The 26,363-nt window shown below is 48.0% G+C and overlaps 1 protein-coding gene, 1 non-coding gene and 1 pseudogene across 8 annotated transcripts in view; 2 read left to right on the plus strand and 1 right to left on the minus strand.

Moving 5' to 3' along the window:
- The first annotated feature begins 20 nt into the window (after nt 1–20).
- The window catches only part of SIK3 (SIK family kinase 3), a 310,082-nt gene continuing 283,739 nt past the window's right edge, over nt 21–26,363 (plus strand). For 6 of the 7 annotated variants that reach the window (XR_008557941.1, XM_054725226.1, XM_054725227.1 and 3 more), the window contains exon 1: nt 21–293. Coding sequence is in view for 6 of the 7 variants with exons in the window: in XM_054725226.1 (XP_054581201.1) it covers nt 21–293 (273 nt within the window). In the remaining variant the exon portion in view is untranslated. Of the gene's footprint in view, nt 294–857; nt 955–26,363 lie in introns of those variants that run through there. The other variant, XM_054725228.1, reaches the window with a different exon arrangement.
- LOC114234637 (U6 spliceosomal RNA) lies at nt 23,166–23,260 on the plus strand (annotated as a pseudogene).
- On the minus strand, nt 23,794–23,926 carry LOC114234641 (U11 spliceosomal RNA). The gene has a single exon (XR_003620842.2). It is a non-coding gene; the product is annotated as a U11 spliceosomal RNA (small nuclear RNA).

Raw genomic sequence — 26,363 nt, forward strand, 5'->3', positions numbered from 1 at the left:
CGGAGGTTTCAGTGCACAAGATGGCGGCGGCGGCGGCGAGCGGAGCCGGCGGGGCTTCGGGGGCCGCGGCCGGGGGGGCCGGGCCGGCGGGCCGCCTGCTGCCTCTGCCGGCGCCGGGACCCCCGGCCGCCCCCGCTGCTGTGCCTCCGGCAGCGGGCTCGCCGCTACCCCCGGCCCCGGCCTCCCGCGGGCCGGCGCCCGCCCGCATCGGCTACTACGAGATCGACCGCACCATCGGCAAGGGCAACTTCGCGGTGGTGAAGCGGGCCACGCACCTCCTCACCAAGGCCAAGGTAGCGGCGCGGCGCGCGAGCGCGGGGCGGGAGGGACGCGAGCCGGGCCGGGGTCGGCGGCGGAGGTTCGGGGGCCGGGGGCGCCGGGCGGGGATCCTGAGGGGCCGCGGGAGTGGGGAGCGGGCGAGGGGCTGCGGGACCCGGACGGGGTGCGGGCCTGGTGCCGGGACCGGGCGCCGCGGCAGGAGGGGGGTCCCGCGCGGACTGAGGGAGGCGGGCGCTCGGAACGAGGTCGGAACTCGGACGCCCCACGAGCTGAGCCGAGGGGACTCTGGAACCAGCGGGTGGGAACCCCGAGGGGACGAGGCAGGGGCGTGGGAGACGGGGACCCGGGCGGCCCGGCGCGTCTTAGGGCGCGTGTGGGGTCCGGGGGGCAGGGGCGAGCTGGCCCCTTATGACAGGTCTCAGTCCGCAGAGGTGGCGGGAGGGGGAGCCTTGAGGACAGACGAGACCATTGGAGGAACCGAGGAAGGAAATGGGGAAACACTGGGGAGAAATTACTTGCTTTTCTGCAGGAATGGGCTCGGGGACAGGGGCGGCAGGGACCGGGGGTCAGGCGCTTGGGGAGCTGGGCTGCTGGCTGGTTGGCTCCCGGCGGCCGGGAGGCGGCGAGGGCCCGCTGGTTCCCGGGGACCTGCGGAGTGCAGTGATGAAATTCAAGGTCAGTGAGGAAGCCACATGTGAATACATATACGTTCTTACCCGGGAAGTTCCCTTTTTGAGGAAATCTGGGTAGCACTTTCCCGTAGCCTTCTTCTTTGGGAGGATTGGAATCCAAGGCATCAGGCCCAGTCGTTTGGTTTCAGTGGGACCCACAAAGCCCATCTGTACTCCAAATTTTCCCTTTGTGCATTCTCTCACTTGAATGAACACTTTCAGTGGAGTCATGCCCCGCACTCAACACGCAGTTTGTTCCCTCGGCCTGACGAGGAAGGACCCCACAGCTGCTGCTGCTGCTTCCCACAAAAGCCACATCAGTGCCCCTGCCCCAGCCCGCGCTGCTGCCCTCCGTCACCTACCTGGCTTCTGCCTTATGGCCCTCGCTTGTCTTCAGGGCCATCTCTCCTGCTCACTTACCGCCCGGACCCGCTTTTCCCCGTGTTTCTGTCCTGGGTTGTAAGGGGTTGGCAGGGTGGGTGCCTATGGACAATTGATTGCTCAGTTTCACTTCTCTGGGGAGGGGGTGCCCTTCAGCCTTCTTGTCAGTTTTTGTCAGAGGCCCTCAAGTCTGCCGGTCTGAGCTGCAGGAGATCAAGTCCACGGTTCCCCATGTTACCCTGTTGCCCTCTAACCCTGAGGGGGAGTAGGCTGAGCGAAGACTCTGGTGCATCTCCACCTCCCCCCCCACCCCAATGTTTCCAGTTCTGCTTACCGTTAGCCAAGCCAAACTTATGTTTACAAACAACTCTAGTTGTTGGAGCCTTGTTCCTTGTTTTGTTATTTCCTTTTTGCCCCCCCCCCCCCCTCCCGTAATCACATGCACTCCTGTGATTATTTTGCTTTGATCTTTAGGGGAAGGACTCTATGAACTTACTTGGTTACCTGGCTTATGGTATCTATGCCTTAAAGAATTTTATATCTTCCAGACCTTGAATACACCAAAATACTGATAAAAAATTTCAGACAGAGTTGAATGTTTTTGGAAATGTAATTGCAAACAGTTTATTCTTGGTGTTATATATAAAAGAGACATTTCTGTCTTCGGTAGTCAGCAAAACCAGTGGCTAATTATGGCTGGTCTGCCCACTTTCTAATTTTCCTGTGTGTGTGTGTCTCTTAGTTTTCCTCTGAGGCCTTGGTATCCTTTAGGACTGCAGCATTTTAAGCAGTGGCTTGTTTATAAACGGTGTCACTGTTTATGTTGGTTTTAACTTTGATCATTTGTGGTGTGGAGTTACGCAATTCCTTTGTATGGAAATTTTCAAAATCTTGAATGAGACAAATGGATGGCATGGACAGTGAGTTCAATGAGTTGCATGTGTGATGGGACCACACCAGCACTCATCTGGGTTTCTGTAGCAGTGTGCAATTTCCTACTTACAGTACAGTTACAAGCACCCTCTCTTTTGTTGCTTAAATTACCCTGAGGACGTGAGTGAAGTTTAATTCACAAGGAGTTGTCATGTGCTCTGGGTGAACGAAGAGCATATTTTGGCCTGCTCCAGGTTTAATCTGAATCCACTTTGGAAGGGTTTCTCAGATGCTGACAGCTTAGATGTGCTTAACAGCTGTTGACATACAGTATGAAGGCCTATTGAGGCCATGGCTTGGTTATGTAACGCGAGGAAGGTGCCTGCGCTACTAGCAGTTGCAGAAGCTGCCTTTTCAGTTCCTCAGGTAGGTTTTTCTTCCCAGGCACTGCAGCGTTTATCTTACTTCTGTGGCCAGGTTGCTTGGAACAAAGAGAGCTCTCCCCCATCTCTTTCCAGAATGTGTTATTTTTTTGTTTCTTCTTTTAGAGGTATGTGATTTCTTCTTTCTGCTTTTATTCCTATAGGTCTGGGTTTTTCTAGTAACCATATATAACAATCATACTCAGGTAATTCCGATGACATTTGTGTTGGCTAAAGGGAGGGTAGGTAGTAGGTGTTTCTGAACATCAAAGAAATATTTATGGTCACCTTTTCTTATATGTACTTCCCTTTCCAAGGACTGAGAGGCTAAAGTAAACTTCATTTATTGACTAAGCTACAACACTCTCTGTCCAATAAGTGGTGAGGCTTGGCCCTTTCCCGATTCTGTTAACTCTCAAACCCCCTAGAGGGGATGAATAAAATCAGTTGAGAAAGGGAAATATTTTCCTCTTTGGTTGTTGGTGATTTTTGCGGCACTGCGTCCGTGAGCTCAGCGTTCATGTGGGCAGCACTGCAGAGCTGAGCGCGTCACTGCAGAACAGTTAGCAGGAGGAGCGCGCATCTCTGACACACTCTGGTCAGCAGCTTCCCTGGCTGTCTTTGTCCTATAGCGCTGACTTCCTTTTTTTTTGGAGGAGCCTTAGTCTGAAATTCTTTGGCTCTATCCTTTTCGTAGGATACTCTGAAGTATTAAAGAGCTTTAAAATAAAGATTTTCTGTTCTCAATTGCTTATAGTCTGTTGTCTGTGCCTAATTATACTTTCACTGATTGGATGAATAAAAACAAAGAGTAGATGTATTTTGTATATATTTTTAAAGTATCCATGACCATGACTATTGGTCAAAAAGCTATTGGTCAAATACTTAAAAAAAATGTTTTTTATTGATTTCAGAGAGGAAAGGAGAGGGAGAGAGAGAGAAACATCAATGATGAGAGTGAACCATTGATTGGCTGCCTCCTACATACCGCCCCCGCCCCCCCCTACTGAGGATCCATCCACTCCCGCATCCCTGTCATGTGCCTTGATTGGCAATCGAACTGTGACCTCCCAGTTCATGGGTCAATGCTCAACTACTGAGCCATGCCGGCTGGGCCAATACTTAAAAAAAAAACACAAAAAAACCCTCACCCAAAGATAATGGGTTTTTAAACTGATTTTGAGAGAGAGAGAGAGAGAGAGAGAGAGAGATCAATTTGTTGCCTTTTGTACTTACCCTAACTGGGGATTAAACCTACAACCAAGGTATGTGCCCTGACCAGGAATCAAACCTGCATCCTTTTGGTGTACAGGATGATGCTTCAACCAAGTGAGCCAGCTGGCCAGGGCTCAAATACTTTTAATGTGTATTTCAACAGATGCATATCACTTGCCCATTACTGGTTTGTGGTAAGAGCGTGAGCTTTGGATAAGGCTGCCTGGGTTTGGACCCTCTGCTGTTTAATAGTTGGGTGATCTTGGGTAAATTATTTAACTTCTCTGTGTTTAGATGCTCTCATCTGTAAAGTGAGATGACCATAATACTTACCTCCCAAGTTTGGGTATTATGAAGATTAAATAATATATGTGAAGCTCTTAGAATAGTACTTGGCACATAGTAGGCATATATCAGCATCAGAATCATCATCAGATGCTATAATAACAAAGGTGAATAAGACATAGTTCCCCTTTTTGACCTTTCACCCCTTTGGAACAGTTCATGAATGTACAAGTCATTCATTTTGTTTGGGTAGATGCCATCCTGATGATATTTGCTTTCAGGTTATGTCAGGGGCCACTTTGACAGAGTTGGGTTAGACTCCTGTGGATTATTGGCTAATTTCATGAAATTGGGATTTAAAATAATTTTCCATTAGTTAAACTTTTTACATCGTTATGAGACTTGTCTAATGAAAACTGTGACTGATGCTGGCTTTTATTTGGGCTGCTTTGAATCTTCTGTGTGTTTGTGTTACTACTGTTTGTCACATTGGAACAGAGTTTGAGAGCAGTCTTTTCTCCAGAGATTACCTTAAATTTGGTGGAGAATGTGAATTATTCTTAAAGAACACATTTGCATTTGGGTACTACTTAGAAGTCCAAGGTCAGGATTCTTTACTTTAGATAACACACAGAGAAAACATGTTGCCGCATGACCCCATTCTACATATTGACCAGCCAGGACACATCTGCGGACTGCATGGTTTAGTGCGAACTCCTTTCCACGAGGAGAAAAACTCAGCGGGCTAATAGTTTTATAGCTACTGCTAAGTAAGACTTTCATAAAGCACATGAGATGCTGTTTGTGCTCAGCAGAAGACTGGAAGCAAGACTCTGGTAAAAAGAAAAGTGAATTATGTCAAAAAGAAATTGAAAGCAAGGTTTACATTACATTGGAGGGGATAGATCCACCCCTAGGTAACACAGAAATGCCCACTGAAAGATGACTAACTTCACTTTGATACATATGATACTTCATTTGTGATGGTGGCTGACTTTGTTGGAACTTTGTGAAGAGCTAAGATTGATTTGGACTCGTCTGTCTAGATTCAGAATACCGCCGTTCCACCTTCAGCATCAGAGCTGTTTATTTAGCACTTGGCTTTGGTGCCAGCTCCCTAGAAAGTCATAGATCTGGCGCAAGCCAGAGGTGCCCAGACTGGTTGTTTCTGTGCCAGAAGTGCTGTTTTCATTTTCCAGGCATCAGTCTGGCTGATGTTTTCAAGTTCACAGCACAAAAGAGAACAAAGTGGATTCTTCGAAAAGAAAAAGAAATTCTCTCTTTACCAGAGCCTCTGTAATTCTAAAAACACTTAAAACATCTCTGCACAGACGTGGAATCTTTCTCTTACCTATTCATTCATTCAGTGTATATTTATTGAATCCACATTTTGTTCAGATTCTATCCTGGACGCTCTTGTTTGTACACTGATAAACAAGAGAGATAAAAAGCTCTTGCCTTCTTGGAGCTTCCTTTCTAATGGGAGGAGACAGATAAGAAACATGTAAAAAAATAACTTCATATAGTGATGAGTACTATGAAGAAAATAAATGGGCTAGAGCAGGGGTCCTCAAACTTTTTAAACAAGGGGGCCAGTTCACTGTCCCTCAGACCGTTGGAGGGCCGGACTATAGTTTAAAAAAAAACTATGAACAAATTCCTGTGCACACTGCACATATCTTATTTTGAAGTTAAAAAAACAAAACGGCAAAAACACCCACATGTGGCCCGCGGGCCGTAGTTTGAGGACGCCTGGGCTAGAGTGTGTCTGGGGAAGGATGCTGCTTCAGATAGAGGGGTCGGGAAGGCCTTTCCAATATGATGATATTTGAACTGACACCTGAATGAGCATCAGTCTGGGAAGATTTGGAAGACATGCTTGGTTACATCAATGCAGAAGGAATGGCAATTGCAAAGGTCTTGGGGTGGAAAGCTTGGCTTTTTCAAAAATTAGACCCAAAGTCATGGAACAAGGGGGAGGATGGTAAGGGATGAAGTCAGAAAGGTAGACAGGGACCAGATAATATAGGTTGATAGTCCATTTTATGGAATTGGGCATGAAACAGAGCATTGATGTCAACAGATATCGAAGCAGGCAGGAGCACTGACATCATCTGATTTATGTTTTTAAAAATTCATGCTGGTTATTTTATGGTTAAGGGTAAAAAAGCTTTTTCTATGCATTTCTTAGATGGAGGAGGTGTTCAATTTTAACAACTTACATTCTTTCACACAATAAGAGAATATAATACGTTTTGACATAAACATGATCAGCCAACAAATATTTGTTGATTTTTGGACACAAAAAAGATCTTAGCGATCTTCTATTCCAAGTGCTTTCTTTTCCAGAATCTAGAAAGATGGACTTAATGGAGTTTAGAATCTCAGGCCTTTAGGGGCTATTAAAGTAGTTTAGACCAATTACCCATTAGATTCATGACTCCCTTTGGTATCTTCCCTCCTCCCTCCATTTACCAAGAATCCTATAGCTAGTTAGTGCGGGAGCTAGAATTAGAGTTCAGGCATTCCAGTTTCTAGTTAACTGCTCTGACTCCTCCAGTCATAGAAAACACTGTCCTTGCCTTTAAGCACTTGATTTTTTTAAAATTTATTAGAGAAACAAGACATACCTACTAATTAAAGTCTAAGATATCCTTTCTATAAATCCAAATTCCAAAAGTGAGATGTCATGATTAGAGGAACATCTTCCAAATAGGAGGAAGAATATATACCAACACTGTATTTCAACTGTCCTTGGGCATTGTTTCACTCTGTCACTCCTGCCACTTACCAGCAGTCCTCCATGGATCCATTACTTTGCCATTGTTTTGCCCTTAATTCTCTACTCAGATACCCTTGGTGCCCCCTTGGCATGACTAAGGTATCAAAAAGCCTTTCAAAATACTAAGGAAGTAAAAGGGAAGGAACAGAGAAGGCAGTGACCATAAGCACAGTCTGCCTTGTTCGTTCTCCTCTGCCACTGAATCTCGCTCACTCCCAGGACGGGGAGTCATTCTGCTTTGCTCTTGGACTGGTCTGTCTTTGAATGTACCTGTCTTAGATGGACCGCTCACTTTCCAGATTATTACTGGTTTCCAGGGGATGGTGCCGTCTTTTAACTCACTAAGAGAACTGGTCACCAAGATACATACCTTGATGACAGGTGAAGACCAAGAGAACCTCTTACCTAGAGCTTTTCTTCTGTGGTTCTAGTTTTTGGTCTAAGAGCTACACCTGTTTCCCCAGTGCATGACCTCACCCTTCAGGTGAGACCCTGAGAGCCCTTCTAATAGTGAGTAGCTGGTCCCTTTCAGCACAATACATAATACAGGCCAGTTATACTGTCCTGTGGATGACCGAAAATTATATACATTCTTGTGGGTTTTTGTCCTAACATAATACATACTTGTTAAAGTAAGTGGCCAAGGCAATGTCTTTGAGAAGCCTTAACTTTTGGCCAGTTATCTTAAACTATATTTAGGCTTTGATTAGGAAGTTCTGAGAAATTACCAAATTTCTGCCGCGTGTCAGCTCCAGTACCAGCAGTATGTTTTACTTCTCATTGCTTCCTCCAGAAGAATTGAATCTGAAAATTTAGGTTAGCTAACCATACATTTTGAGGCTGAAATTTTTGAAGAAGAAATTTTTCATTCATTCCACCCAACCAACTAACCAACCATCCATCCATCTGATTAACTATTGAAAAAACATTTATTAAAAACTAGGAATTGATGTATGGCACAAAATTCAAAAAGTGCAGATTTGTATATAGTGAAATTAAGTCTGCCTGCCACCCCAAGACCTCAACCATACAGTTTTTAGTTGTTTTTTTTCCCACAGATATTTATTAAGGGGCTTCTCTGGATCAGTCCAAAAGCTATTTATTTTATGGCAGTGCTTTGACCTGCTTGAAATTTATAAACATAATTTTACTTAAAACAAAAAAACAAAAAACCCTGCTAGTGTGGCTCAGTTGGTTGGGCATTGTCCAATGCACCAAAAAGTTGCTGGTTCAACTCCCAGCCAGGGCACATGCCCAGGTTGTCCTCTCTATCCCCCGGTAGGGAGTGTAGGGGGCGTGTAGGAAGCAGCTGATCAATGTTGATGTTTCACTCTCACATTGATGTTTCTCTCCCTCCCTCCCTCTCTCTCTCTCTCTCTCTCTCTCTCTCTCTCTCTCTCTCTCTCTCTCTATCTCTCTCTCTCTCTATATATATATATATATATATATATATATATATATATATATATGGCCCGGTGCACGAAATTCGTGCACGGAGGGGGGTTGTCCCTCAGCCCAGCCTGTACCCTCGCCAATATGGGATCCCTCTCACAATCCAGGACTGCTGGCTCCCAACTGCTTGCCTGCCTGCCTTCCTGATTGCCCCTAACCGCTTCTGCCTGCCAGCCTGATCACCCCCTAACCACTCTGCTGCCAGCCTGTTTGCCCCCAACTTCCCTCCTCTGCCAGCCTGGTCACCCCTAACTGCCCTCTCCTGCAGGGTTGATCACCTCCAACTGCCCTCCCTTGCAGGCCGGGTGCCTCCCAACTGCCCTCTCCTGCTGGCCATCTTGTGGTGGCCATCTTGTGTCCACATGGGGGCAGGATCTTTGACCACATGGGGGCAGTGATATTGTGTGTTGCAGTGATGATCAATCTGCAGATTACTCTTTTATTAGATAGGATAGAGGCCTGGTACAGGGGTGGGGGCCAGCTGGTTTGCCCTGAAGGGTGTCTGGGATAAGTTGGGGGTTCCCTTGGGGTGTGGGAACCCCTCACAGCCTGAGCGAGGGGCCTGTGGTGGTTTGCAGGCCGGCCACGCCCCCTAGCAACCCAAGCAGAGGCCCTGGTATCTGGAATTTATTTTCCTTCTACAATTGAAACTTTGTAGCCTAGAGCGGAGCCAAGCCTGGGGCTCCCTCCGAGACCGGCAGCCATTTGTGTTGGGGTTATAATTGAAACTTTGTTGCCTTAAGCGGGTGGGCCCAGCCAGGGTGTGCGGAAAGCTTTGCTTCCCCCGTTGCCGGCGGCAACTCTGGCCTGCTCTCTCAAGCTCCATTCTGCCGCCATTTGTTTGAATTTGTTTACCTTCTATAATTGAAACTTTGTAGCTTGAGTGGAGGCTTAGGCCTGGCCAGGGCAGGCGGAAAGCTTGGCTTCCTCTGTTACCTAGGAAACCTTGCTCTCTGTGGCTGTAGCCATCTTGGTTTGGGTTAATTTGCATGCTTGCTCTGATTGGATGGTGGGCGTGTTGGAGGTATGGTCAATTTGCATATTTGTCTATTATTAGATAGGATATATATATATATATATATATATATATATATAGATATAGAGAGAGAGAGAGAGAGAGAGAGAGAGAGAGAGGGGGGGGGAATATCTAGCTTTTAATGCTTGTTAGGAGGCACAGTGTGATGAATTAATGTTAGCTCCACGAACGCGGAATTTTAATCTGTTTTTGCTGCTATATTCCCAGTGTTTACTACAATGCTTATAAACATTCATTTAGTGAATGAATATAAAGATTAAAAAATTAGTACTGGGTTTGTTTTTATACTCTTAGTACACCTTAGTATTTTACTATTGCAATTTCCTCTCTCTAGTTAAGATGTTAAAGAAAAGTAATTTTCTACCTTTTCCTCACAAATCTCTAGTTAAGGAGATTTCACAACCTTTCTAGGCAAGTAATTTATTTTTGGCATATCTCAAGCTTTTATTATTAAGTTCAGTATATCTGAAGTAAACCCTGCAATTTAAATTCAATTTAAATTCAAAATTTAAATGCCCTAGGTCAGTGGTCGGCAAACCTCGGCTCGTGAGCCACATGCGGCCCTTTGGCCCCTTGAGTGTTCTAATGCCACTTCTTCAAAATAGACTCGCCCAGGCCATAAACCCACTTCTGCGCATGGGCCCCGAAGTTTCAATCGCACTGTATGTGCGTGCCTGCACGTGGTATATTGTGGAAGAGCCACACTCAAGGGGCCAAAGAGCCACATGTGGCTCGAGAGCCGCGGTTTGCTGACCACTGCCCTAGGTGGTTTGGTTAAGTGATTAGAGTGTTGGCCTGTGGACTGAAGGGTCTCAGATTCTATTCTCGGTCAAGGGCGCATGCCTTGGTTGCAGGCTCGATCCCTGGCCCAGGGCTGTGTGTGGGAGGCAGCTGATTGATGTGTCTTTCTCATATTGATGTTCTCTCTCTCTCTCTCTCTCTCCCCCCCCCCCCCCCACATCCTTTCATTCTCTCTAAACAATCAATGGAAAAAATATCCTCTGGTGAGGATTAAAAACAAAATAAAACAATAGAGGGTTCCTTCATATCCAGGCCCTGCAGGTAGTCAGCCAATGAATGCCTCCTTCTACCTCTTCTGCCTTGGAGCCTCTCTTCCTTTGCAGATCTACCAAGGGGTCTTGGGCTGCTGGTACTTACTGAAATAACTTCAAACTATTTGTTGACTTACCTCTTGTTCTGTACTTTTCTTTTTTTTTTTTTTTAATATATTTTTATTGATTTCAGAGAGGAAGGGAGAGGGAGAGAGATGGAAACATCAATGATGAGAGATAATCATTGACTGGCTGCCTCCTGCATGCCCCCCACTGGGGACCGAGCCTGCAACACAGGCATGTGCCCTTCACCAGAATCGAACCCGGGACCCTTCAGTCCACAGGCTGACGCTCTGTCCACTGAGCTAAACTGGCTAGGGCTGTTCTGTTCTTTATACTAGGTGAGCTGATTGAAAACAAAAACAAAACAACTTTTTAATCACTGACTTTGAATTTTAATGGGTTGCATTTAATGGTTTTTATCTTTTTTTTCAAAAAAGGAAATGACATGTTTTTAATATATTTTTATTGATTTTAGAGAGGAAGGGAGAGGGAGAGAGAGAGAAACATCAATGATAAGAAAGAATCATTGATCGGCTGCCTTCTGCACACCATGGGGTCTTGGCAGCGTTGGCTGTGATTTGGTGGGGTGTTGCTCTGGGGTGGTGGCGGGGCCTGTGTCCCAGTTGGGGGAAGCTGAGTGTTGGTTTGTCAGCGCCAGTCCGTGGTGCTGTTTATTTTTAAACGGCCAGTGCAAGTCATGGCAGCTGCTCCATTGAGAGTCTGCCCTCTGGTGGTCAGTGCACGTCATAGCGGTGAGTCGGACGGACAGACACTTAGCTTTTTATATATACTAGAGGCCCAGTGCATGATTAAATCATGCACGTTTAGAGGGAGAGCTGGGTGCCTGTCCGCTGGTGCACCAGGCCTTTCAGAAGTCTCCGGTGGGGCGGAGGCTTCTGAAAGGCCTGGTGCACCAGCGGACAGGCACCCAGCTCCCCCGCTTTTGATGGTCCGCGGTGGGACGTGAGCTCACTGCCCCAGAGGCCCCTTCTGTGCCGCAACACAGCCATGGTGCAGACGCTGAGCTCGAGCCGCTGCTGGCGACGCGAGCTCAGCGTCCCGATGGCCCAATCGGCCACCCCAAGTCCCGCCCCCCTGCGCCTCCTGGCCAATCGCAGGCATAGTGAAGGTATGGTCAATTTGCATATTTGTCTATTATTAGGTAGGATAGTAGAGGCCCGTTGTACGAAGATTTGTGCAATAGGCCTTCCTTCCCCTGGCTGCTGGCACTGGTTTTCCGCCAGCACCGGTTTTCCTCCTGCACGCAGGACCCAGGCCTTTGCTCCAGCCGCAACAGAGAAGCCAAGCCTCTTCAGTCTTTAGTCTTCAATCTTTGCTTGGGCCGGAGCCTTCAGTCTTCGCTCCATGCCTGCGTATGCAAATTAACCTTCTAGCTTTGTTGGGTTAATTTGCATACTCACTCCTGATTGGCTAGTGGGTGTCTCAGATGTACAGTCAATTTGCATATTTCTCTTTTTTTTATTTTTTTATTTTATTTTTTTATTTTTTTATTTTTTTAAAATTTCTTTATTGATTAAGGTGTCACATATTTGTCCTCATCCCCCCATTCCCATCCCACCCCTCTCCCCACGCATGCCCCAATCCCCTGTTGAACTTAACCGTTGGATAGGCTTATATGCATGCATACAGGACCTTTGGTTGAACTCTCCCCCTCCCCCCACTGTCCCCCTCCCCTCCCCTATCCTCCCTCTGAGGCCCGATAGTCCGATCGATGCCTCCTTGCTTCTGGTTCTGTTCTTGTTCCTCAGTCTATGTTGTTCATCATTTCCCCTAGATGAGCGAGATCATATGTCACTAGATATATACTAATAAGAACTGAATGTGAGACGAGCAATAATAGTTATGCTGACAGGCAAACGAATCAATCTGTAGCGAGCTTCCCCCTGGACCAACAGTTCTTTTGAGACCCAATTTCAATGTCCAGTAGTTCCTTATGTGTGCATGTCAGCACTGACCCCTCAGCTCTGGATGGTGGACAAACGGTGGCAACGGAGGTCCGACTCCCTCCGGTCCGGTCTTGGCCGAACCCAGGGGCACGGCGTCACCCAGACTAAAGGGCACGTGGCCTCACCCCTACCCAAGGGGCGCGTGGTCTCACCCGGGCCCGGGACCCAGCCCCACCCGGATGGATCCAGGGGCGCACGGCCTCACCCGGACCCAGGATCTGGCTTCACCCGTACCCAGGGACGCTTGGCCTCTCCCAGACCCAGGGGCACGTGGCCTCACCCGGGCCTAGGTGCACGAGGCCTCATCCGGATCCAGGGACACATGGTCGCACCCGGACCCAGGGACGCTTGGCCTCTCCCAGACCCAGGGCCACTTGGGCTCACCCGGGCCTAGGTGTACGAGGCCTCACCCGGATCCAGGGACACATGGTCTCACCCGGACCCAGGGACGCTTGGCCTCTCCCAGACCCAGGGCCACTTGGGCTCACCCGGGCCTAGGTGCACGAGGCCTCATCCTGATCCAGGTACACATGGTCGCACCCGGACGCAGGGACGCTTGGCCTCTCCCAGACCCAGGGCCACTTGGGCTCACCCGGGCCTAGGTGCACGCGGCCTCACCCGGATCCAGGGACACATGGTCTCACCCGGACCCAGGGATGCTTGGCCTCTCCCAGACCCAGGGCCACTTGGGCTCACCCGGGCCTAGGTGCACGAGGCCTCACCCGGATCCAGGGACACATGGTCTCACCCGGACCGAGGGACGCTTGGCCTCTCCAAGACCCAGGGCCACTTGGGCTCACCCGGGCCTAGGTGCACGAGGCCTCACCCGGATCCAGGGACACATGGTCTCACCCGGATCCAGGGACGCTTGGCCTCTCCCAGACCCAGGGCCACTTGGCCTCTCCCAGACCCAGGGCCACTTGGGCTCACCCGGGCCTAGGTGCACGAGGCCTCACCTGGATCCTGGGACACATGGTCTCACCCGGACCCAGGGACGCTTGGCCTCTCCCAGACCCAGGGCCACTTGGGCTCACCCGGGCCTAGGTGCACGAGGCCTCATCCGGATCCAGGGACGCATGGTCTCACCCGGACCCAGGGACGCTTGGCCTCTCCCAGACCCAGGGGCACGTGGCCTCACCCGGGCCTAGGTGCACGAGGCCTCATCCGGCTCCAGGGACACATGGTCGCACCCGGACCCAGGGACGCTTGGCCTCTCCCAGACCCAGGGCCACTTGGGCTCACCCGGGTCTAGGTGCACGCGGCCTCACCCGGATCCAGGGACACATGGTCTCACCCGGACCCAGGGACGCCTGGCCTCTCAGACCCCGGGGCACGTGACCTCACCCGGGCCTAGGTGCACGAGGTCTCACCCGGATCCAGGGACACACGGTCTCACCCGGACCCAGGGACGCCTGGCCTCCCCCAGACCCAGGGGCACGTGGCCTCATCCGGGCCTAGGCACACGAGGCCTCACCCGGATCCAGGGACACACGGTCTCACCCGGACCCAGGGACGCCTGGCCTCCCCCAGACCCAGGGGCACGCGGCTCCACCCGGGCCTAGGTGCACGAGGCCCCACCCGGATCCAGGGACACATGGTCTCGCCCGGACCTAGGGGTGCGTGGCTTCTCTCAGACCCAGGGGCACGTGGCCTCACCTGGACCTAGGTGCACGAAGCCACCCGGACCCAGGGGCGCGTTACCTCTCTCAGACCCCTGGTCGCGCGGTCTCACCGCGTGGTCTCACCCGTGGGCTCACGGCCTCACCCGTACTCGGGACCCAGCCTTACCCGGATCCAGGGGCCCACGGCCTCATCCGGACCCAGGGTTCAGATTCGCCCGGACCCAGGGGCACATGGCCTCACCCGAACCCGGAATCCAGCTTCACCTGGACCCAGGGGCGCGTGGCCTCACCCAAAACCAGGGGCGTGAGGCCTCACCTAGACCCAGAGGCGTGTGACCACATCTGAGCCCAGAGGCTCGCAGGCTCGCCTGGACTCGGGTCTCAGCGGGGTTTCGTCTTCTTGATCCCAATTCCTGTTGGTCAATTCCCTCTCAGCAATTCCTTCGGTCATTTTCTCAGAGCTCCAGGGCGGCTGCCGCAGAACTCGTTGGGCGGCGGACTCGGCAAGGCTCCGGTGTGCCCGGTGCCCGGCGGTGGGCTGGTCCGGTGTCGCTGCGTCGGCCCTTGGGTCTGCAACGGTGGCCAGTTGCTGAGCGTGCGCACCTGGCCACTTCGGGGCATTGAGATTCTTGAAGGACTCGGAGGTCAGCAAGCACGGAGTCTCCCACCCCATGTCTCCCAGGGGCTCGTCTGTCCATGCTCGGCAGCGAGTGGAGCCGTCCCCTCAGCCGGAGACCGCCGGGGGAACTGCGCCGAGCACGTTCCTGGCCACCATTGTGTCGCCTGAGCCATAGTTCTTAAAGTGTGGACTTTGGGTCACCGGCATCAGCATCATCCTGCGTACCCCTCTCTTTTATTCTAGTTGTAGAGCATCTGCTCAGCCAGCCCCTCGGTCTTTCTGGCTGGTGTCTGCTCTGCTCTCCCGTCGTAGTCTCAATATTGTTGTGGTAGGCAACGATCAGGCTGCCGCCCTATGTCTCCATCTTGGTCCTCCTTTGTACAGTTAAGTCTTGATTGTTGTTGGTGTCACTGGGAGGAATTGTCCTCCAGGCCAATTGGCCGTGAGGACCCTCTTTGTCCATATAGGAAGAGTTGCTGTGCAGGAGACATGTTTGTGGGCCGGGTCTTGATGCAGCAATGCCTTGGCGCTCACTGAGTCTGCCTCTAGAATGCCTCCCTTATGCAAGTGATTGAAATCTGGTGTCATCTCCCACCAACCACTAGGTGCCCTCGTTTCTGGGTCTCCAATGCAGTGTGGGTCAGCCACTACCTGAGGCACTCAGCAGGAAAAAGCTTCTGCTCAGCTTGGCTGGGGCGGAGCTACAGGGTGGAGCCTACAACCTTGGCTTCCTGTCAGCCCCGCCCTATGAGGCTCCTGTGTCTGTGTCCCTCTGTATTCCTTGCAAACACCTCTGAGAGAAACGCGCCCTGGAGTTTCGCCCACTGCCAAACAGTCCAGTCCCTCCCCTAATGAATCTGGACTCCCAGATTCTCGCCTGGAACTGGGTTTCAGTGCAGTTGGAACTGGGTCTCAGCGCAGTCTGGCGTCCCTGTCTCCTTCCCAGCAGGGCCACCCAGTGGCGCAGGCTAAAGTCCATCCTCTGCGCACCTTCCAGTGCGCGTCTGGAGCCGCCGCTTCTCTGTGCCTCCGCCACCACAGCCCAAATTCATTCCCCCAGCGTGCGCCTGGCTTCCCAGGGTTTCGCCCGGAACTGGGGTTCAGTGCAGTCGGAACTGGGGTTCAGCACGGTCCTGAGCTTATGTCTCCTTCCCGCTAGGGCAGTTCAGTGGCGCAGGCAACAGTCCGTCCTTTGCGCCCCTTCCCGTGCGCGCCTCTGGAGCTCTGCCTTCCCCCGCTCCTCTGTGCCTGCGCCCCACAGCCCAGATTCATTCCCCCAGCCTGCGCCTGGCTTCCCAGGGTTTCGCCCGGAACTGGCGCTCAGTGCAGTCGGAGCCGGCGCTTAGCGCACTCCGGAGCCTTTACCTCCTTGCTGCCAGTGAACGCCGGCCAGGCCGTCAGCCGCCCCTTCCTCTCCGGCTCCATCCTCCCCGCAGGCGCGCGTGCTTGTGTCTCCGCCAGTTTCTCCATACCTCAGGCTTTTACGGCTTCCCCGATTGTCCCCGTGGCCTTCAACTTCCCCCCAGCTGTGGGCAATTCAGTCCGCCAGCTCTCCTGTGGTTCTGGACGATGTCCGTTCTGACCTCTAGTTGTGCCTTTGAAATTGTTGTGCCCGGCTGCGGGTTAGGTGTTTCACCTATGCCGCCATCTTGCATATTTCTCTTTTATTAGTCTAGATTTACCAGTGGCACGAAATTTGTGCACGGGGGTGGGGGGGAGTGTCCCTCAGCCTGGCCTGCACCCTCTCCAATCTGGGACCCCTCGGGCCTAAACTGGCAGTCAGACATCCCTCTTGCAATTCGGGACCGTGGCTCCTAACTGCTGTCCTGCCTGCCTGATCGCTCCTAACCGCTCTTCCTGCCAGCCTGATTGCTCTCAACTGCCCCCCCTTTTGGTCTGATCACCCCCAACTGCCCCCCCCCGCCGGCCTGATTGCCCCCAACTTCCCCCCCCCCTGCTGGCCTGCTCGCCCCCAACTGCTACCCCTGCTGGCCTGCTCGCCCCTAACCACCTCTGCCTCATCCCCGCCACCATGGCTTTGTCCGGAAGGACATCCAGAAGGTCTCCTGGTCTAATTAGCATATTACCCTTTTATTAGTATAGACTAATAGATGTCTTTCTATTCTCCCTGATCTCTTACTGGTTTACCTGTCTAATGAAATTATATAGCTATAACAACAAGAACAAATGGTATAAATAGTTTGGGGAAAAACAATTCTTGGTCAGCATGCAGCTTAATGGGTGGGAGCAGAAATACTTAGGAATAAGAGAGAAGCTATTAATTGGGGCCAGTTCACATGCTGGGGGCACCAGTTGTTTTAGAGAGAGAAGGGAAAGTATCGATTATTTTGGCAGGTTGGTTGAGGGGAAATGGGTTAGGAGAGCTTCTACATTAATTTAAAATGATAAATAAGCCAAAGTTGTTAGAAATTTGAGGACAAAATATCCTCCTATCTAATAAAAGAGTAATATGCAAATTGACCATCACTCCAACAATAAGATGGCTGCCCCCATGTGGTCAAAGATGGCTGCCCCCATGTGGACACAAGATGGCTTCCACAAGATGGCCATCAGGGGAGGGCAGTTGGGAGGGATCAGGCCTGCAGGGGAGGGCAGTTGTGGGCAATCAGGCCAGCAGGGGAGGGCAGTTGGGAGGGACCAGGCCTGCAAGGGAGGGCATTTGGGGGGAGGACCCAGGCCTGCAGGGGAGAACAGTTGCGGGGGGACCAGGCCTGCAGGGGAGGGCAGTAGGGGACCAGGCCTGCAGGGGAGGGCAGTTAGGGGCAATCAGGCTGGCAGGGGAGCAGTTAGGCATCAATCAGGCTGGCAGGGGAGTGGTTAGGGGGTGATCAGGCTGGCAGGCAGAAGCGGTTAGGGGCAATCAGGAAGGCAGGCAGGCGAGTGGTTGGGAGCCAGCAGTCCTGGATTGTGAGAGGGATGTCCGACTGCCCTGGTGGGATCGGGCCTAAACGGGCAGCCAGACATCCCTTGAGGGGTCTCAGATTGGAGAGGGTGCAGGCTGGGCTGAGGGACACACACCCCCGTGCACCGGGCCTCTAGTTTTATATAATGTTTTATTTGTGGTGTATACTTCAGGTTGGTATTTTTGTCCACTGTGTTAGAGTTTACATGAACTGAACTGAATGATAAAGGGCCAGTGATGTTACAAATTTGACGAGGAAACAGCCCAAACTCTCTTGTTTAAAAGTTTTTTTCTGCTCACTGCTAGTGTAGTGTTCCAGAGAACAAGTTGACATTTTCATGTAGTAAGTTGTTTTCTGTTCCTGGCAAATGAAATCTTCATTCACATGCCACAAGGAACAGACTTGTTTTTATTGTGGAAGGCAGGAGCAGAGCTGTGTGTTTAGTAGGGTTAAGTTGGGCACCTGCAGGACTTTTCTTACTCTTTCCTGCCTCCCATTGCCCTTTGCTTCTGTCAAAAAGTTCTAATGTTGCATAAGTGGTGTTCTGACAATAGATAAGCGTTTTTAGTAGTTCATTTTTTTAAACTCTCCAAATAATGTTTTTAGTGACTGTATGCTCTTGGCATACTTTCTGTTTCTCATCAACAGAGACATTGTTATTCTAGTCAAAGGGGGCAGCTGAATTTCAGCAGATGATCTTTGTGTCCAAGTCAGCTGCAGAGGCACCCCTTTCATATATTATATCTAAATACCTTGTGTGTGCAGAGTAATTCTGGGAGCTACTTAAATCTCGGCATAAAACTTTTGAATCTCTTTAGAGGAGTCCGTCTACAGTCCTCAAGAATAACATGTCTGCAGCATGTTACTGATGGGCCTCGCTGACGTATGCGGTACAGTGGCAGTGATTTCAGCCTGCTGCCCCTCTGATCTCATTTTCTTTTTTCTTTTCAGTCAGCAGCTGCACCCAGTGCCCGCTCTAACCGAGCGCTTAGTTAAAAGGGCGCTGTAATACTAGTCAGTGTCTTATGTCAATGGTTGTTTAATGTTTTAGGCCAAGAGTCCATTTGAGAGTCACATTAAATTTTGGAAAATCACATTTCAGTTTGTGTTACTTAAATTTCTCTTCCTTTCTTATGCTAGTACCACTGTTTTCTGCTTTTCTGACCCTTTGGGGAACCTATTTGGCTATCAATTGCCTGAGGCAGCCTGTAGCTCCCAGAATATTGGTGTGGGGGTCAGGCCAATGTGTTTCCAATTTTAACTTTATTAGCTGGGCAGTTTTCTTTGGGCAAATCACTTAACCTCGTGGAGCTTCCAGTTTCTCTATTATATATTTTTACATCAGCTTTATTGACAAATGGTTCATTTGCCATACAGTTTACTCAATTCAGTGTTTTTAAGTATGTTCACAGAGTTGTGCAGCCATCACGATCGATTTTAGAACAGTTGCGTTCCTCTTAAAGGCAATGGCATACCCATCAACAGTCACTGTCCGTTTCCCCAGCCTCCCTCTCCTAGCCCTAAGCAACTAAGACTTTATGTTTTTTCCTGATTCTGGACAATTTACATTTAAATGAAATCATAAAATATAAAATATATGGCCTGGCTTCTTTCACTTAGCATATATGTTCAAGATTCATCTGTATTGTAACATATGTTAGAATTACATTCCTTTTTATGGCTGAATAATATACTGCATTTGTTTATCCACTCATGAATCTATGGACTTTTTGGCTATTATGATCAATGCTGTTAGGAACATTTGTGTATAAGTATTTTTTTGTTTGTTTTTGTTAATCCTCACCCTAGGATATTTTTTCCATTGGTTTTTAAAGTTTTTTATTTTTAAAAATGTTTATTTTTAAAATATGTATTTATTGATTTTTAGAGAGGAAGGGAGAGGGAGAGAGAGATAGAAACACCAATGATGAGAAAGAATCATGGATCAGCTGCTTCCTGCATGCCTCACACGGGGTATCGAGCCTGCAACCCCGGGCATGTGCCCTTGGTCAGAATCGAACCCAGGACCCTTCAGTCCACAGGCCCACGCTGTATCCACTGAGCCAAAACAGCTAGGGCCTCATTGTGGTTTTGATTTGCATTTCTCTAATGATGAATGGTGTTGAGCATTTTTTTATATGCTGACTAACCATTTGTAGATCTTTGAAGTGTTTGTTTAGATTTTTTTTTGGCCCATTTTTTAGTTGGGTTATTTGTCTTTATTGCTGAGTTATAAGAATTCTTTATATATGCCGAACAGTTCCTTTATCAGATGTATGACTTAAATATATTTTTTATTTTGTGGGTAGTCTTTTCACTTTTGTAATGGTTTTGTTTGCAGCACAAACATTTTAAATTTTGATTCCCTCATTTTTTTAACAACTTAAGCAAAAAATCTTTAAAAAAATATATTTTATTGATTTTTTACAGAGAGGAAGGGAGAGGGATAGAGAGTTAGAAACATCGATGAGAGAGATACATCAATCAGTTGCCTCCTGCACACCTCCTTCTGGGGATGTGCCGCAACCAAAGTACATGCCCTTGACCAGAATCGGACCTGGGACCTTTCAGTCCACAGGCCGACGCTCTATCCACTGAGCCAAACCGGTTAGGGCTTAAGCAAAAAATCTTTACTATAGTAATGATTTGTGAGTCAGTAACAAGAAGAATATATTTAAGAGCCATATGTGCACAGCCAGTTCTATCTGCCTGATACATGGGTCTATAATCAAACTTTAAAAAGTATGTACCATATAAAGTGTTTATGTTCTTTTATTAAAAAGGAACATACCACACATCTAGTTTGTTATAGTACTTGTTTTTTAATTTAATAATATATCTCCAACATTCTTCTATGTCAGTACATTTGCCCTAGTCTCAGTCTTTTTTTATTTGATCCTCACCCGAGGATATTTTTCATTGATTTTTGGAGAGAGTGGAAGAGAGAGGGAAAGACAGAGAGAAATATCTATGTGAGAGAAACACATCAATTGGTTGCCTCCTGCACGTGCCCTGACCATGGCCTGGGTGGGGAGGTGCCTGCAACCAAGGCTCATGCCATTGGCTGGAATGGAACCTGGGTCCCTCCCGTCCAGGGATGCTCTGTCCACTTGGCCAAACTGGTTAGGGCTAGTCTCAATCTTTTTAATGACTATAGAGTATTCCATCTTATGGATACACTATAATTTGTGTAAGTAGTATCCTATTGATAGATTTTAAAGTTGTTTCCAGCTTTTTATAATTATAAATTATGTCAGTTAATGTTTTCTCATATTTATATGTGCACACTTGTGCTAGTGTTTCTTTTCTATTCCATTTGCTGCTGAACTATGTACTACTCAAAAGTCTCAGACTTATTTTTTTTAAAATACTAGAGTTTTATTAGGTCAAACCTACAGTAAATTTTCCAAAAGTTATATTCTTTTCTATTATGATACATACAGATTTAAGATCTTCTTTTGAAACTAGGTTCTCTATTTTCTCAGTAATCCTATCTAATAAAGAGGGAATATGCTAATTGACCATCACACCCTCACAAAGATGGCGGCACCCACAGCCAATAAGGAGGGAATATGCTAATTGACTGCCATGCCATCAAAGATGGTGGCACCCACAGCCACAAGATAGCAGCGCCCAGTCCCCTCAGCCCCGCCAGGGTGGCAGGTGCACGGCATGGCCAGGCCCGCCCCCAGGCAGGTCTGGCCGCTCCACGCGCCTGCCTCTGAAGTCCCCCAGTCCCCATAGCCCCCCAGCCACCCAGGGCCGCCTGGGGCTCAGGTAACCAGGGCCAGCTGAGGCTTGCACTGCCAGCAGTGGCAGCAGCAGAGGTGTGATGGGGGCGTCGCCTTCCCCTGATTGCCGGGTCGCCTCCCATCCCTGAGGGCTCCCCAATTGTGAGAGGGCAGGCCGGGCTGAGGGACCCCCCTCCAGTGCATGCCTCTAGTTTAGTATAACAGTTCACTAAAAGTAGAATGTTTGAATCAAACTATATGGTAAGTGCTTAACATTTTATAAATGTTGCCAAATTGCCCTCCAGGAAAGGGCAGGCTCATTCACACAAAAGTGTATAAGACCACTTTTTCTGTTCTCTTCAACACTGGCAACCAGCATCTCTAAGGGAGTCAATCCCACATGGAAAAGGAAATGTCATTTTAGTTTGTAGTTACTTATTAGTGAACTGAGTATCATTTAATTTGTTTGTTGGCAGTTTGTGTTTTGTCTTGGAATTGTCTGTGTCCTTTGTCCACTTTTCTATTGGACTTTTAAAAAAAATTATAATTAACAGCTTTCTGAACATTAGGGAAGTTAGTTACCCCTTAAAATACTACAGATACGTTTCTGTGTTTGTCTTTTGACTTCGTGTGTGTGTATTTAAAAAAAAACAACAGCTTTATATTGTCAAGATTTTTGTTTTACTTTATGGTTTATCATTTTCCTTCTTCATTCTGACCTTATAAAAACATTTAGCCATGTTTTCTTCAAGTACTTTTATGGTTTTGTTTTTAAATTTAGATATTTGCTTCATGTAGAATGCATTTTGGTTTAAACCATATGTGGAATTTATTTAAGTTGTAATTTTACATTTGTTTTTGTGGTGATCGATGGCTTTCTTTTTCCACTTGACTGGAAGCTCCTTCAGGACAATGGAATATGTAATTTTTTTTCCTTGTCTTATTTTCATTGTCTATCACAGTACTTACCTCAAGTTAGTTCCTTCATTTATTGAATGACCGAACCTATCTTTTTTCTTCAGCAGTCGCACTTGCTGACCCAATACAATTTATTGAATAATCCACATTTTTCCTCTTGCTTTAGAAAGCTACTTTATCTGCAAATTCTCTAGATAGTTGGACACATTTTTGAATTCTTTTAATTCATTGATAATACGATCTTTGCTGGCTTTTACTGTACAGCTTTAATCACTATAGCTTTATAATATGTTTCAGGTACATTTGGAAGGCCAGCCTCAAACATTCTTAAGTCTATTATACCAGTTTGGGAAGCATTGTGATCTTCTCCGTTAAAACTTGCTATCCCTTAGAAAACACTCATTTAACTGCTGAGTGAACATTTAATTCATTCTGAGAGTCAGCCTGCAAAGTGGAAATGATTTTGAGGTGTGACTTGCTGGCAGGTTTTTCTAGGATATGATGTAACTTAGTTCTAGCATTCTAAGTGTCTTTTTAAAAAGTCTCATTTTATAGTCTTGGTATCTCTAGACAAACAACGTTTTTCTCACAGTTTTTTAATGCAGAATACACAGGGAGGGTAGGTGGCAGAAAAGGCATCAAGAAATTGCGGTGGGTGCTCGTTTCGGCAGCACATGTTCTAAAACGGAACCATACAGCCTGGCTGGTGGTGGTGAGTGGTTGAGCATCGTCCCATGCACCAAGAAATTGCCTGCTTGATTCTTGGTCAGTGCACATGCCCCAATTTTGGGCTCAATCCCAAGTGGAGGGCATGTAGGAGGCAGCCGATCCATCTCTCTCTCTTCCCTCTCTATCTAAAACCCAATAAAAACATATTTAAAAAAAAGGATAAAATTGGAACGATACAGAGATTAGCATGGGCCCTGTGCAAGGAAGACATGCAAATTCGGGAAGTGGTCCTTACTTTCAGCTGGCCCTTCAGGGAGCCTGTGACCTGAGATGGGGCTGAGGACCACTATGCTGTTCACCTACCCCATGGACTTACGGACAGTGCAGGACAAATGTCCTGTGGGAGCACCGCTCTTGCAGGAGTTTCTTATTGACATGAAGCAAGTGTATACCAACGCTGAGCTTCACAGCTGCCCAGGCAGCTGTGTGTTAACTGCGTGGTGAAGATGGAACCGTGGCTGGTGGCTCTGTTGCATATGTCTGTAGGAAATGCAAGAAGTTTCCTATCGGCTTACTGAAGATGAAGGGGTGGGGGGGGGGGTAGTGAGCCAGAGACCACCGCACAGTCTCGGGACGAAGACAGAAGAAACAGAGGCAGGGCCCTAGTAAGGGAGAGGAGCTGAGGTTGGGGGAATTGAGAGGAGAGTACGGGAAAGGTGGGAGGGAAGGTGAGGAGGAAGATAGAGAAGAATGTGGAAGGGAGGCCATCACAGGGAGTTCAGAAATGCCTGTCGTCCGAAGCTTGTGCGGCCTTTTTTTTTTTTTTTTCTTTGCGGGCACCAGGACCAATGATCTCCAGCTGCCCAAGTACCAAAAACTGATGCTTCTGAACCTCTCGATGTCGATGCTGCGTGTAGAGCAATCAGGCTGCTCTGTGGGTGCCACTCACGACAGAAGCCCTTTCGTGTGCTGCTTTTCTAAGACTCTCCATAGGCCTTCCTCAGGCACAGCCCGTCGGAGAGCATACTGTTGGGCTGGTGGTCTCTGCCTAGAAATAGGGGAGAAACAGCCTCCCCTTCCTGAGACTTTCCAGGAAGAGCCCAAGGGTATGAACCCAATTCCTTTTCCTGTCTTCTTTTCCAAGGTCCCTTCCACTTTGGCCACCACAATAGTGCCAAGCCCTCTGGTCTCCAGGGGCGGGATACTGGATTACGTAGAAGGATCAATGTAATCAGGCCAGTTAGAGAGGTGGTGTTGATTTTTAAAAGTCTGTATTTATATGCAGCCTTGTTTCTTTACGCCATACTCTGTCTCTTCCTCCCTCTCGCTCTCAGGTGCCGGTATTAGGAGTACATACAGAATTCTGTATTGACCAGCATCAAGAAACAGTTGTGTTCTTTTGAGTTGATCTTGGCAAAGTAAAGGGACATGTTTGGAGCCATTTCTGAATACTCTTCCCCTTCTTTGTGTTAGCTCTGTCCCTACTCCCACCCCACCCACCCCCTCAAACAAACAAACTAAGGCACTTCACTTAGAGACTGGAGTCCTACTTTTGCATATAATCTTTACTCTGATGGATCTGGCCAGAGGGGTGTTGGAGCCCAGCCCATCCACATACCAGACAAGCTCTTAAGGAATCAGAAGAAAAGCAGGAAGAATTGAAATGTTTAATTTTTTAAAAATTGACTTTTCTAGTTATTAAAAGTTGCTTGTTTCAGCAATGATGTAGTATAAAGAACATCTTGTAAAATATTTCTGTCATTTTGCTTCGGCACAAGTACAGTCCAGTCCTATATAATAAAAGGCTAATAGGCATATTGTCCCCTTGGGAATTCAATGACCAGGAGTTTGACCTATCAGGAGTTCCACCGCTCGCTATGACGTGTGGTGACCACTAGGGGGTGGCGCGGAATGAAGGAAGGAAGGCCCCAGCTGGTAGCCAACAGCCAGGGGAAGGAAGGCCCCATGGGGCCCTGATTGCCCGCCAGGCTTAGGGACCCTACCCTAGTTTACTGGTATATGATAATGAGTATGCTTTCCTTTTCTCCATCTCCTCCCTCAGCCTATTCTCTTTCCTTCAGAGAAGTGGGGTGGAGGCTCATCACAGCAATCAGTGTGACCTGGTGAGGGAGGGCGCATCCCCCTTGCCTGCCCATGTGGCGGTTTCCCCCTCCTCCACGTCCATGTCCATCCCCTTCTCCCATGACTTTTCTGGCCGCAGTCTATTCCCTGAGAACCTGACTCTTCCAGTGGTCAGTGTCAGTGGGAGGGGGGAGGAGAAGCTAGACAGCCCCCTCCAGCAATGGCTCTAGCTCTAATAGCTTCATTTAGGCAAAACTTTGTAGTCTTTCCCTTTTATGGAAGATTTTGATAAAAATGCAAAACAGGATTTAATTTTTTCCTATCAATTTTGAATTTGGAAATTTTGAGCATCTAGGTTTTTTTGTACTTAGATTAAATTTTTAATTTAAATTAAGGGAAAAGAATTCAACTAAGGGGATTGCAATTTATGGAACTTGAGAATAAAGTTTTAGTATTAAGCCTCTTAATATTAAGTAAACATCAAGGTGTGGTCCCTGTCTCTCCCATGTCCTCTTCGTTCAAGAAGTTTGGGGATTTGCACCAGTGGCTGGTGGATAGGTTTTTGTTTGGTGGTTTGTTTATTTGTTTTGATAGGTTTACTGTCCCCTCTCCCAAAGGCTTGGGATTAGCAATGACATTACAATTTCATAGTCCCAGGCACCTTCTCCTGCCTCTTACCCTAAAGCCAGTCTGGTCTTGTTAACAGTAAGAATCCTGGGTTCCCACTTCAGTGACACCTGAATTGTTTGTTTTTAAATTATCTTTAAGGAGGAAGAGCCCCATTGAGGGGTAAACTTGTAATAAATTGGAATTTCAGATAAACATTATGTACTTGTGTTTATTAAAGAAGAAAAAAAGAAATTGTGTTGGCACCCAGCTGACATCAAAGCAGATAGTGGAAGAGATACTACCTAATAGTGATGTGCGGACTTCAGCTTAGTGACCTTGATTTCTCACCTGGTGTGAGACATGTTGCCTTTCTGTGGCATGCAGTGCTAGCTCAGTTCATTGGATATGATTTAGTGAAGTTTGCTAAATAATCATTTTCTTTTTCTTTAGTGCGGCCCCTCTTTCTCTGTAAAACATAAGAAGTTCTTATATCTGAAATAGAGCACTTTCTTAGGGTTTTCTGTCATGTCTTTCTTATGCAGGAACTAACTTTAGGGTCTTGTGAGTATGAGAGAAGTTTAAATTAGAGAAATTTACTATCTGGGGAACAGAACTAATGAAGCAAGACAGTCCTGTTGTGATAAAATGCTTTCTTTCTTTTCAGTTGACATTAGAGTGCTTCTAATTTTCAGATGATTACTCATTTAAAAA

Source organism: Eptesicus fuscus, chromosome 13 (assembly GCF_027574615.1).
Source record: "Eptesicus fuscus isolate TK198812 chromosome 13, DD_ASM_mEF_20220401, whole genome shotgun sequence".
Classification (NCBI taxonomy): Eukaryota; Metazoa; Chordata; class Mammalia; order Chiroptera; family Vespertilionidae; genus Eptesicus; species Eptesicus fuscus.